Consider the following 13740-nt stretch of genomic DNA (forward strand, 5'->3'; position numbering starts at 1 on the left):
TATCTACTGGACCTTAGTTCCAGGAGACTTCATTGATGAAGTCTACCAAATATTTAAATTGCCAGCCTTGCACAAACTGCCCCAAATAACAAAGAGAAAAGAGCATCTCCTGGTTCTTTCTGTGAGGCCATTAATACTTTGATGCGAAAATGAGACCAAGACATCATAAGAAAAAACTTAGAAGTCACCTTTCATGTACATGTATATATAAAAATATTCAGTAAAATATTCAAAACCAATAGCATATAATGGCATATCATCTGCTCATTAATTTTCTAATTTTCTGCTGTTTATATGACTATGTTATAGTACTTGATTTTTGAATATTAAAATTTTGAAAATGAATAATATCCCACATGATGCTGAGAAATCATTTGGCAAAGTTCTACATGTATTTGTGCTGTACATTTTCAAACCTTGTAGAGGGAAACTATAGAAAAAAAAACCTACTCAACATCATGCTTAAGTATGAAAGGCTGGATGACTTCTGAGATGGGAAACAAGACAAGAATGCTTTGATCATTTCTAGTCAACATTGTACTAGATGTTGTTGCCATGGAAGTTAGAGAAAAAATATTGATATTGTAAATAAATAAGAGTGAAATGAAACTACTTTTGAAGATATCCTGTAGTATGCAAAATCCTGAGAAATCTACTAAAAATGTGTTACAGTTAATCATGAGTTGATCAAGACTACAGGAAGGAAGATAAATATATACATCAATTCTTTTCTATATTTTTGCAAGGAAAAGTATTCATAATGAAAATAAGATAATTGCATCTATAATAATGTTTTTTTTAAAAAATGAAAAAATTGGGAATGCATTTAACACAAAATATATAAATTTTACAAACTGAAGACTCTATTCTGAGAAGAATGCCAAGAAAAATTACATAATAAAATTTACAAATTTTGTTTTGGATTATAAGAGCAAACATTGTTAAGACAGCCATCTTCTTCCAAGTGATTGACAGAGTTGATACAATATCAAAATTTGAAAGGTTTCATTTTAGAAAAGGAAAAATTCATGTATAATTTTGTGTGGTATTGCAAAGGGTCAAGAAATGCTAAAGCAAATGAGAAAGAAAGATACTAAACACAATTTGATGGGGTAAAATATTCTTTTTAGTATGAGTGCTGGGTCAAGTTGTTAGCCACATGCAAAAGGATAAAATTAAGACTCTTAAGTCATGTACAAAACTCCACTAAAACAGAAGTGCTTCAAATGTTAAACTGTAAAATGCTCAGAAAAAAAAACAACAACGACAACAACAGAATAAACTTTGATGGCTGTGGATGTGGCACCTGATTCATAAATGTGATATCAAGGGCATGGGCAATGAAAAGAAAATAAAGTGAATGCTATCAAAATTATATTTCATGTTTCAAATGAATCTATCAAAACAGAAGACAAATCCTAAATGTAGCAAATATGTCCAAAGCCTACAGGCTATAAGACACTTGTGTCTAGGATACAGAAAGAACTCTAACTACTCCATGAAAAATATTCAAAATTTAAAAATAGGCAAATGGATTCAGGAAGATGGCTCAGTAGATGAAAATGCTTACTGCCAGGCTTGATGATTTGAGTCCAATCCTCTGGACCTTCATGATAGAAGGAGAGAAGCGACTCCCGTATGTTGTTCTCTAACCACTCCCTCCCTCCCCACACACTATGGCACATACAAGCTCTCTCTCTCACACACACACACACAAATAAATAAATAAATAATAAAAATTTTAAATGAAATAAATTAAAAGAGTAGGCAAATGATCTGAACAGAATCTTTCTCCAAATAAAATATATGGATATAAAATAATTATAATAATGTATTCTTGATGTACTTAAGACCACAGGAATCATAAACCAGAACTATGGACAGATATCATCCCACATCCATGAACATGACTCGATAGAACCGGTCTGATCTGATGACTAGAGAAATTCAAACCTTTATAATACTGTGGATGTTGATGGTGTAGCTGCTTTTTGAAAACATTTTGGCAGTTACTCAAATTGTAGTATTCAGAGTCACCATATAAACCAGCAATTTCTCTATTAAGGTATATGTCCAAGAGAAATGAAAACATGTAGAAAGAAAATTTGTATGTGAATATTCTTAGACACATAGTAGCCAAAAGTCAAATGTTTCAGAAAGAACTTATTGAAAGGGTTGTGAGATATGAAGTCAGATGTTCAGTCTGTGATAAATTCCTTGTTATTATTATCATTGCTGCTACTAGTTAAGTTCAATGTCATGCAGCAGCTACCATTTCAATCTTCGTTGGCATTGTTGAAGGCACAAGGGAGATTCAGACAATGTCACAGACTCAAGGAGTTGGTAGCTGATTTTTTTTTAATTGCCAGTTTTATGGAACAGAACAGAAGAAACACAGGGCAGGGGGAAAAAGACAAGAAGAGCCAAAAGAAACAAGAAATGGTGTTTGCTGTGTCTGAGACATAAACTAAAGGAAGAGAGTGAATTCAGGACAAGGTGACAATTTGAGAAGTTTAGAAGGGAAAGTACCATTGGTGTAGAGTGAAGATCCAGGTCTAGACAAAGACACTGGGTAGGGAGAGGTGGAAAATGATAATTTTGAGTCTTTGAAACTCAAATAAACAAAAACTACAGTACTAATACAAATCTGTGGCCTGACTACATGTGTTTTAATACATTTTCTGTCCTTAGGAAATCCCGCCCAGCCGACTTCTCTCCACTACATGAACCCTTACCAACTGAACGCCTACGGCATGGCCCTGAAGGCTGTGGGAGAAATCGTTCAAGATTATGACAGCGATAAGATGTTCCCAGCCCTTGGTTTTGGTGCAAAGCTGCCTCCAGACGGAAGGATATCTCACGAGTTTGCTTTGGTAATGATATATGAAAATTATTTGGCAGTTTGAAAACAAGTAACATGCCAGATACTTCAGTGTTGGTTTTCCTGTGTCTATTGTACTTGTTTAGGTAGCAAGTCTTGGTGACTGTCACTCATTTCAGTTTTATAATAGTTCACTTAGGAGAATGAACTTCATATAAAAGACAGACTATCAGTAAATCTGCCTACAGAACCTCCATTTATACATAGTAGGTCTATTCTGGATATCCACCATTGCATAATAAATATCCCTATAATAAATATGTTAAACTCATAGTCTGTGGGTCATAAAGGAAATCACAAACATAACTGGATAAGCATACGTGTTTGTTTGTTTTAAATATCAGGCCTCAGCTCAGACGTTTTTAATGGTTAAAGGATAATTTGACTAAGGTGATATTTCAGAGCCTCCCTTCTGGACACCACTCCGGTTCCTCAGGTCTGGTCTGCATCATGTGTTTTGTGTAGCACGGACACTATGATCATTCCCTGTCTTGTGCTCATTTTCTGATGCCCGAGATGAGGTGACTGAAGTAGCCGAAGTTTCCTCTTATACACAGCTTATCGTTGGCTCTACCTAGTATGGTAGACTCCTGGTGTTCATATTCCCCACCCATAGCCAGTTTTCCTGGGTGTTCTGAAGTCTGAGATGGAAACTCCAGATCCATTAGATCACAGGCTTAGAAGTTCTAAAGTGTGACATTACTTTTACTAAGTGAGTTACTATGGCCAGCACAGATTTCAAGGTAGGGGAATTAATTTTGGCTTCTCGTGGAAAGGCCATCAAGGAATGTGTGGCTATCTTTAGCTGACCATCCTTCATTATGCCTGATAGAAGGAATGATTTGTTAAACTAAAGGAAATTAATTATTAATTTACTTTGAAAATGTCCCTTCTCCTTTTATGTGCTGTTACTCATCCCCCCCCCCATTCATGCCTTGTCTGCTTTTCCCTCTTTACATTTATTCCATGTAATCAAACCAAAGTTGTCATATAATGTTAGGGATGGATATAAAAAAAAGATTGCACCTAAATCAGATCCTTGAAAATCCATCTTTTTTTTTTTTTTTCATGTAGAGATTGCTATGATCTGAATGTATCTTGTCTAAAGTTCTGGTGTTGCCAGGACTAGCAGAACTAAAAGGCAGACCTACCGAGGGGTGACTAGATGTTGGTGACATGGCTCCGTGGGTCACACGCATGCCGTGCAAGCATGAGGATCAGATTTCAGATCTCCGCCATCCACATGGAAGGCTGGGTATGAGGGTGTGTGTCCATTGACATCAGTGCTGAGAAGACAAAGAGATGGGGATCCCCAAGGCTTGGTAGCAGGTCTGGCTGAATTGGTGAGCTCTAGCTTTGAGGGAGGAGGGATCTTGTTCAAATAATAAGTTAGAAAGTAACTAAGGAAGACCCCTGCCGCCAACCTCTGGCTTCACACACAGACACACATGTGCACGCATATGCACACACACGCATACACACACACACACACACACACACACACGGTGATTATGTCAGAATGAAGACATGGGAATAAAACCCTTTTAGCAGAGGAGTCACAGAGCAGTTACTCTGTCACCTAAGGAGCCAGCAGCCCTCCAGCCTGGAGCGAGCAATGGTCCTGCTCTTCGATCTTAGGCTTCCTCATCTCCAGAGCATTGAAACGTCATTTCTGTGGTTGACAAGTGACACACCCAAGCGTGCTCACGTGCAGCGTTGAGCCAAGAGATCATGTCTCTGTGACCAGTGATGAATCGTCTCCCATCTGATGATAGAAACCGTTACCCAGTGGTGGTGCTGCCTCTGCCTTAGCTGCTTTCTCACAGCTCCAGTTTCCTCGGGTAGGAAGACAGACCAAGACTGAGTGAACATTATTAGAATCAAACTCATCATTTATATTCATTATCTTATATAATGTCCAAAAAAATCCATGAGCAGTAGATACACCATGACAGATACACTCATGCACTACTTATACTTGGTGTGGTGAGACTATCTCCAGGAGCCGTGTGACAGTTCAGAGTCCAAAGGACAGGATCAAACCCCAATCTTCCTTTTTCTTAACACCTCTGCTCTTAACCATTATCAAACTATGGCTCACAAGAGCATCCCATTTGTCTCTGTAAGTATGTGCTTTCTCAACACACATACAAATGCACACATACATACATGTAGGTACATGTATGCACACACATACACATATGTGCAATACACATATGTACATGTGCACATACATGCATATGCAAATACACATGAACATGTGCATATACATGCGAGCACATATATACTTATGTACATGTGTAGAAGCACACATGTGCACATGCATGTTCATATACACACGTACATGCAAACACTCATGCATGTACACACCCATATATGCATGCACACATATGCCATACACACATGTATACATATGTGTATATGCATAGCCATGTACACACACGTATATGTATCATACACAGAAGCTTTTATATGAATAGATTGACTCTTTCCCACACATTTTCATGAGTATTTGTGCATTGCTATTTCTGTATTCAGTTTTGTTTCTCCGTTCCATCACCCACACAGTCTTAGGAAAAGATGCTATGGGGAGGGGATCATTGTTTTCTTTCATGAAATCATTCACACACATCATACTCCTAAGTCATATAAAAGGAAGTATCTGTTGGGAATTCCATGCAACTCAGAGAACTAAAACCTCCCAGAAATGTAAAAAGCCATGAAAACCCCTTGTGTGAGCCTCGGAGGGTGGGGGGCTGGATCTGTTTTAAAGCCCCCAGAGGGAATGATAATGTTCACCCCAATGAGATCAGTAATTTCTGTCTGCATAGTTCTCACCTTTGTACATAGATTTTTGCCATCCTGTCTCCCTTTCTGCTTTTTCCTTATCCTCATTCACTCTTGTCGTCATATTTATTAAACTGCCCACTGATTAGAATGAACTGTATATTATGTGACCTGTAAGTTCTTCTTAAAATCCAATTCAGAACTGCTAAGACTGCTGTCATGGCCTGTGAAATCTATGGAAACTAGCCCTGTGCACTGTTAAGGAAACAGGATTACATTGGTTCTGATGGTAATAAACCAAATTTAGTTTGGTGCCTAATGGTTATTTTCCATTTTCAGAGTGCTTTTGTTTTCCTGACTATAATGAGTACTAGTTACTAGGTCTCCTCTGAGATAAAATTGGCACACATCAAATGCCAATCTAATTGGGTTTAAAAGACAAAACTTGCTTTCTGAATAATTTGTTGAAGGAATTAGTTTTAAAATCTTATTATAACCCATTGCAACTTTGTCATTCAAGGGGAAGTCTAATTTTGGTAACTGGAAAATGTTTTAAATAATCTGACTGATACAAAGCATATATTCTTAAAGAGATAAGACTTTGCATTACAAAGCATTCTTATCATCCCTGGCTGTGAGGAAATCTTAGCACCACCTCCTAGGGCAGGAGGACTAATTGAGAAATCAGCCTTTCAGAAACCCACAGTGATAAGCAGGGCACACAGTGCCTGGCTTTCTACTGCCAAAAGAGGGGAAATGGTGACCTTGTAATTTTACTTCCAGAGAAGGAGAAAGAGTTCCATAGACATACAAGCCCCCAGTGAAAACGTTAACATGCTGATCAGAAAAGTAGCTTATGACTATCCTAGTTTGTAACTGTTCCCTTAAGGCTGATATATAATATTTTTTTCTATGCCTAAAATCAGTAATGAGTTTCAATTTTAATTAGCTTACACCTTTCAAGGGAAAAGAGCATCATAAAATCTTATTCAAAAAGAAGATGAAGTAGGTCAGCTCTGTAGCTGAAGTTTTTCCTGTGTCCCGCCCAACCCACAGTCAGGACAAGTCTTTCCCACTTGTGTCCCCCAAGTAAACACAGAGAGGCTTAGCCAGGCAGTGGTGGCACATGCCTTTAATTCCAGCACTAGGGAGGCAGAGGCAGGTGGATCTCTGTGAGTTCAAGGCCAGCCTGGTCTACAGAGTGAGATCCAGGAAAGTCACCAAAACTACACAGAGAAACCCTGTCTCAAAACACCAAACAAACAAACAAACAAACAAAACAAAAAAACAAAATAAAAAAACAAAAAATCTGTTTGGCCATTTACTCAGGCTTTTTACTGACTAGCTCTTACACTTAAATTAATCCATAATTCACATCTATGTTTAGCCAGGTGGCTTGGTACCCATTTTCAGTTCAGCCTTCACATCTTGCTTCACATTTGTGCCTAGCTGGCGACTCCTGACTTAGCCTTCCTGTTCCCAGAATTCTCTTCTCTGCTTGTCCCGCCTATACTTTCTATCTGGATACTGGCCAATCAGCATAACCAATCAGAGCAACACATTCACAGCATACAGAATGATATTCACAGTACTTCCCCTTTTCTTTCTCACTATTTCCCTAATCTCTAAGACTTTCACCCCTATATTTGGCTCCTTGTTCTTTATTTAATAAGACTGCTTATAAATTCGTCTACACGTCTCCAAGCTGGAGAGATGGGCAGAGTTAGAAAAGTGTTTGCTGTGAATGCAAAAAGACCTGAGTTCAAATCCCTAGTTCCCATGTAAAAACACTAATAGAAAGCTCTGTCTGGTGGTGCCCCCATAACCCCAGCACTGTGCAAGTGGAGACATGAGGATTCCTGAGACATTATAGCCAACCAGGCATTAGAGTCTTACCATCAAGTTCTATTGAGCAACCAAGAGCAAGGAAAACTATCTGTATTGTTTGGGGATCTCTGGGACTCCTCTGGCCAACAACTCCATGGGAGATATCCACATCTGGAACTGGGTTTTTGTTTGTTTGTTTGATAACTTATGGCTTATGGGAGGAGCAATATCCCCATGAGTAAGGTAACTCCATTTATACTTCTACCTATCGATCGAACTATCTATCTATCTATCTATCTATCTATCTATCTATCTATCTATCATCAACCAACCAACAAACCAACCAACCAATTATCATTTTTCCCTGTATTTTATCTATCCTCAATTTCTCTATTATATCTATCTATCATCTATCTGTCTGTCTGTCTATCTATCTCTTTATATATATGGAAGCTTATAAAATAGGTTTCCATATGGCTTTTTCAAACAACATTAATTATCTTCCCCCCCCCCCGCCCTGCTTTCATATACCCCCTACCCTTCAACCATCCTCCTTCCATTATTCCCATTTCCCACTTCATACCACTTGTGTTTTGACCTTACTTCCTTAAGATTAGCCTGCACCAATGACACCTTTCTTTCTATATATTTCTGGCTTTTATAGACACTCCAAGCTAAGTACTTACAATTACCTGGCAGGGGAGATACCGTGATCACAAAGGTCGGTTTTCCCAGGGCGAGGCTTATCCATTGCATTCCTGATGTGTGCTGATCCCTGTGATTTCCACAAACGTGAGATACTCAACTGCATAATTAGTGGTAGTGGGGGACTGTGTTTGTGATTTCCCTTATGTGAAACATACACAAAATTCTAAAGACCCAAGGCCAGTACCTCCATATTGGAGAGAACTGGCAGCATTTGTTTTTCTGGGTGGCACTTCCTGTTTGTTTGTTTTGTATGTTCATTTGTTTGTTTTTGGTTTCTGTATTAGTTACTCTTCAGTTCCTGTGATAAGACACCATGACCAAGGCACCTTAGAAAGGGAAAGGCTTACTGGGGGCTTGCCGTTCCAGAGGGCTAGAAGCCCGTCACTATCGTGATGGGGAAGCGTGACAGTAGGCAGCTCACATCTTAAGCTGTAAACAGGAAGCCGAGACAGAAAACTGGGAATAGCATGGTTTATAATCCTCAAAGCCTACCACAAGTGTCAGACTTCCATCAGCAAGGCCACACCTCCTAAGCCTACCCAAACAATGCCAGGAACTGAGGACCAAGAATTCAAATAGCTGAGTCTATGGGTGACGTTTTCATTCAAACCATCACAGTTTAAAAGTGTTGTATGGGGATTAATTAATTAAAATCTGTGAAGAAAATTTAATACTGAAAGTGAAGAGTTCAGTATAAATCCCTTGTTTATGAATAACAAGATTGAAGGCGTTGATCCCTCTGGCTTATTTTCTAAAATCCCCAGTTTTTGAAAACATTGGCTGTGTCCTAAGTGGAGACATGAAGGGGTGAAGGGATCAAGTGCTAAGGCCAGACGTCCTAGAGTCATAGTTTACATCTGTCTTGGGTTGTGTGACCTTGGATGAGCTACGAACTCAGTGTTTTCATTTCTTTATGTGCTAAGTACAACAGCGTTCTCCCGACCATTTTAGCTATTAACATTTAGATACATTGACTATTCAGTACAAAACTTGCTGCATAGAATTCAACAAACCTCAGCTGTAAATGATCAGTTATTGTGATTGTTTGGGGATAAATATGTACTCTAGAGTTATTGCTGTTTAAATACAGTTATAGTTTTTATGTCTTTAAATATACCTACAGTTTTTGTATGTCCTACTTCCAGAGGAGAAGCCTAATTGTCCTTACCTTGAGAAGGTGGCTCTTTGGGGCCCAGTCTTAGCAGATAGGGCAGAGGAGAAACAATGATGACCAGCTACTGAATGTCTCACATGAAGCTTCTGGGCTCTGTCCTTCTCTCTGATTAATCATTCTGGGGAAGTTAGCTGAGATGCCATTAGAAACAAACCTAAGGCACATCCATTTGGCTTCTTCCTCTAGCCCATATCAGGCTTTCGGATGACTACAACTCACTTCAGCATCTTAAACTGCCAGAGCCCCACGAGCTGGCCTGCTGCAGAACAGCCCACCTTAGCTGTTCTGGAATTCTCCCACATATAGGAGACAGTGTAGAGTACTGTTTGATGCCAAGATACAAAGTGGTAAAACATTAGGGACAATTAGATGGACAAGAAATCAACAACTAACATTGTCTCACTTGAATAACATAAAATCTGGACCAGGAGGATTAACCTTGACAGTGCCAGGGCAGAGGCAGTGTGAGAAAGGAAGGGTGTGGGGTCCATGTGGGCACTGTTCCCAGAACAAGGGCTTATTACTAACCAGCTCCACTCACCCACACTACATGGATATCCTCTTTGATTTTTTTCTCCCCTTTTTCTTGTTTCAATGTTTCTCACTTTATATTCTCCAGTTATATTCCTTGTGACCCTTTCTCTAGGCAGAGTCAGACATCCATGACCTGAAAAGTGTGAACATAGCAAATATTTTGCTTTTTTCCAGTTTTCAAGTAAAACTGAATTGAAAGCATTTACTTTTTTCAGATTGTAATTCCATGCTTACTACCTATATTAAATTGGGAAAATGTAGAATATGCTCAGGATATGGAGTGAAAAGCACTAAATACCTAACCACCCAGAGATAAACACTATTACTATTAATTTTCTTCTTTCCAGATTTTAAATAAAATCTCTAAGTGTGCACAAATCAATTTGGAGTTTAGACACTTCTGATTTTTAAAATGCCTGCTGTGGTTCTCAGATTATTTTAAATTTTTCTCAGATTATTTTACATTTTTACACTTTCTTTTTAAACTAGAATATATATATATATATATATATATATGGTCATTATATTATGATCTGTGTAATATCTATTGCAGACCAGTTAATTCATCAGTGTTAGAGGGGTTGCTAATATAAAACCTTAAGTTCAAATTATTTTTATGCATATCGGTGTGTATTAAATTTTTTTAACTGGTTTTCATGGAGACTAATTTTTTTTTAATTTTTGCCTGTAATTTTCTACAAGAATGGCAACCCTCAGAATCCCTACTGTGATGGCATTGAAGGGGTCATGGAAGCTTATTATAGAAGTCTGAAATCTGTGCAGCTGTATGGGCCAACCAACTTTGCTCCTGTAATAAACCACGTAGCAAGGTAAGTAGAGAGCGGGAAATTTGCCTATGCTAGTACAGGCTGATGTATTGGATCATGCTTAAAACTACCCATCATTCACCATAATTCCACGGTCAAGGTGTTTTCTTCTCATTTGCCTCTGAGAGAGGTAGGAAGTAGATGCAGAGTAGTCCCCACCAAGTAATCAACAATACTTTATACAGAGAACTTTAGATCAGTTTCAAGTGAAGAGTCATGCATTAGGCTATGTCAGGACCTGTCCTTCCCAACCAGGGAAAGCCTTCTCTTTGAAAAGAATACGTGAAAACAAACAAGAATGATGGTGATCGTAAAATGTTGGAGTCATTCATATCAATGTCAGGTCCTGTGGTGGCATAAAAATAATGAGACAATCCCATTAAGACAAGTGCATTCTTTCTGTGATATATAGGGCACGTTCTTTCAACCTCTCTGAGGTTAATATAAAAGCTAATTTTATGAATTCCCAGCAGTCTGCTGGTATATAGTACACAGTACTGAGAGGAGAATTTGCTGATGACTCAGACTGCACATTCTGGAGAAAATGTTAAAACATAAACTCTATTTATACATATTGATGTTTCATTCATACATAAATGGATTAAATATCACTTTACAAATCCCTGAAAAAAAAAAAAACCTGGCTTCATGTTAGTGGAAAATCCTATAAAACTCTGTCATAGTTTGAAATTGACTAAGGAGGTCCAGTCCTATACCTTTTTGAATATACAGTTAGAAATAGAAATCAGTCTGCATTCAATATAAAAAAGCAATATAAGACCTTGATACTTAGAACATTCTGGTGTTTTACCATTCTCCCTGTTGGATGTGACCAGAAACTCAATGTGTTCTACTTTGCATGACATGGCATGGGGAAGTCTGTAAAACTGTCTTGGCAGTCAGGGCTGACCTCAGGATGACAAAGATGTAAGAGGCCACTTCTCTATGGTGACTCTTGGTTTTGGATTTCTCAAATATGTCCTTCTATAATTTATGCTAGCATATGAATTCTGAATCTCAACATTATTTATTCATAACAACAAACACTGATTTTTTTTGATAGATGACACTTACTTTTGCCTCCTTTTCTTTCTCTATGGTGTGCTGTTCTCTCTGTCCCCAAGACATTCATTTCACAATCAGCTATTTGGTTATTATTTATAAATTGAAAAATCATATCGACTTTGTAAGTTTCCTACAGGAGAAATGTTTTGTTTTAAACCGTTCAAGTTTATTGATGGCTGCCAAGAAAAACAGGATCAAAACCACATTAGTGCAAAACAGTTCTAAGAATACCATACACATCACTTTTTAATGAGAGACACATAAAAGAAAAATGACAGAACCTATTTTGTATGGATTCATGCCCAGTGTTTTAAATATGCTAATCAGTACTTATGAATCAGTTCTGTGTTTGTTGTCCCAGTACTATAAAAGTTAAATTTATATAGAAATTTTCTGTATGCTTTTTAATTTCTGGTTAAAGCATAGTATTGGACGGGGGGGGGGGGTGTAAAGTGCATGCTGTGCACATATGTAGACCTGAGTTCTAATCTCTATAACCCAGAATTAGTGACCCATGTTTGCAGCCCCAGTGCTGGGGGTGGGATAGAGAGACAAATAGATGCCCAGAGTTCATTGGCCAGCATCCTAACTAAACCAATGAACTCTAGGCTCAGTGAGAGATCCTGTCTCAAAAATTAAATGTGGAAAAGGATTGAAGATGACCTCAGTCCCTGGCCTCCAATTCACTTCCACAGGTGAGCACGCACCTTCACACACACACACACACACACACACACACACACACACACACACACACGCCACACACATGCAAAACAAAATGAAATACATTGTTGAAAGTAAGGCATAATTAAATAGTAAATGTGCAGTCCCTATGGATACTCTGTTGCCCTTTCTATATCACTCAGCATTTTCTAAATCTCAAATATAGATGTCACTGTTGACTAAAGCTTTCAGATGCTTCCAAAAAAGCCACGATCTAATAATTATTTATTATTATACTTCAAATGGGAGAACACAGCCGAAGCTAGATTTATATCACTTATCTTTTCTTCCCAGGACATTAAAAAGTTCTACCTGATGACCTTTTAATATAAATCTCTGAAATAAATGCTTTTCCCATTTTCTTTATCTTAAAATTATATTTAATTTTAGTGCTAATATTGTATTAAGATAGATAGTTTCTGGCTCATTTAAAAATCATCATCCTAGAACTTCAATTGTAATATTCCATATGTTTCTTTATCCAAAATGGCAGCACAGTCAACATATACATATACTCTGTTTATATAGTTTCTTGAATATGTCATCTCATATGAATGTATTTCAACAGTAGACAGCACCAGCTTCCCATATAAGAAGTAAGCACTTAGCCGGGCGTTGGTGGCGCACGCCTTTAATCCCAGCACTCGGGAGGCAGAGCCAGGCGGATCTCTGTGAGTTTGAGGCCAGCCTGGGCTACCAAGTGAGCTCCAGGAAAGGCGCAAAGCTACACAGAGAAACCCTGTCTCGAAAAACCAAAAAAAAAAAAAAAAAAAAAAAAAAAAGAAGTAAGCACTCTCCAAGCAGACAAGTGCTGACTTGGGTCTGGAATGGACTCAGTTGCTAGTGTACTTGTCTAGCATAGACGAAGTCCTGTGTACATCCCCAGCACCCCATAAACTGAGTATGAGGTACATGCATGTAATCTCAACACCCAGGAGGTTAAGCAATAGGTTCAAAGGTTAAGGTCATCCTCGGCTGCATATCAAGTTTGAGGCCATCTGAGATACATAACACCACATCTCATAAACAAAACAAAAAGCCTATTTGTACCTAAGTCAGATCAAGCACATATCCATATTTTTCTGTTTGCTTATTTTATCTTTCAAGGGTGTTTCCTGCATGAGTGAAATGTAGGCTGTTTGTTATATCCCTATCGGCATTTTGATCCTCTTTAGGAATAGCAATTTTGTGCACATCCTCACTTTGACTGATTT

At 38.2% G+C, this 13740-nt stretch overlaps 1 protein-coding gene and 1 non-coding gene across 2 annotated transcripts in view; both read left to right on the forward strand.

Moving 5' to 3' along the window:
• Cpne8 (copine 8) overlaps positions 1–13740 on the forward strand; it is a 189905-nt gene that overhangs the window by 155794 nt on the left and 20371 nt on the right. The window contains exons 15-16 of the mRNA XM_028869232.2: positions 2692–2873; positions 10614–10741. Of these exons, the coding sequence (XP_028725065.1) occupies positions 2692–2873; positions 10614–10741 (310 nt within the window). The remainder of the gene's footprint in view (positions 1–2691; positions 2874–10613; positions 10742–13740) is intronic.
• On the forward strand, positions 8180–8346 carry LOC114693089. Its single transcript, XR_003734505.1, has one exon. It is a non-coding gene; the product is annotated as a U1 spliceosomal RNA (small nuclear RNA).

Source organism: Peromyscus leucopus, chromosome 20 (assembly GCF_004664715.2).
Source record: "Peromyscus leucopus breed LL Stock chromosome 20, UCI_PerLeu_2.1, whole genome shotgun sequence".
NCBI lineage: Eukaryota > Metazoa > Chordata > Mammalia > Rodentia > Cricetidae > Peromyscus > Peromyscus leucopus.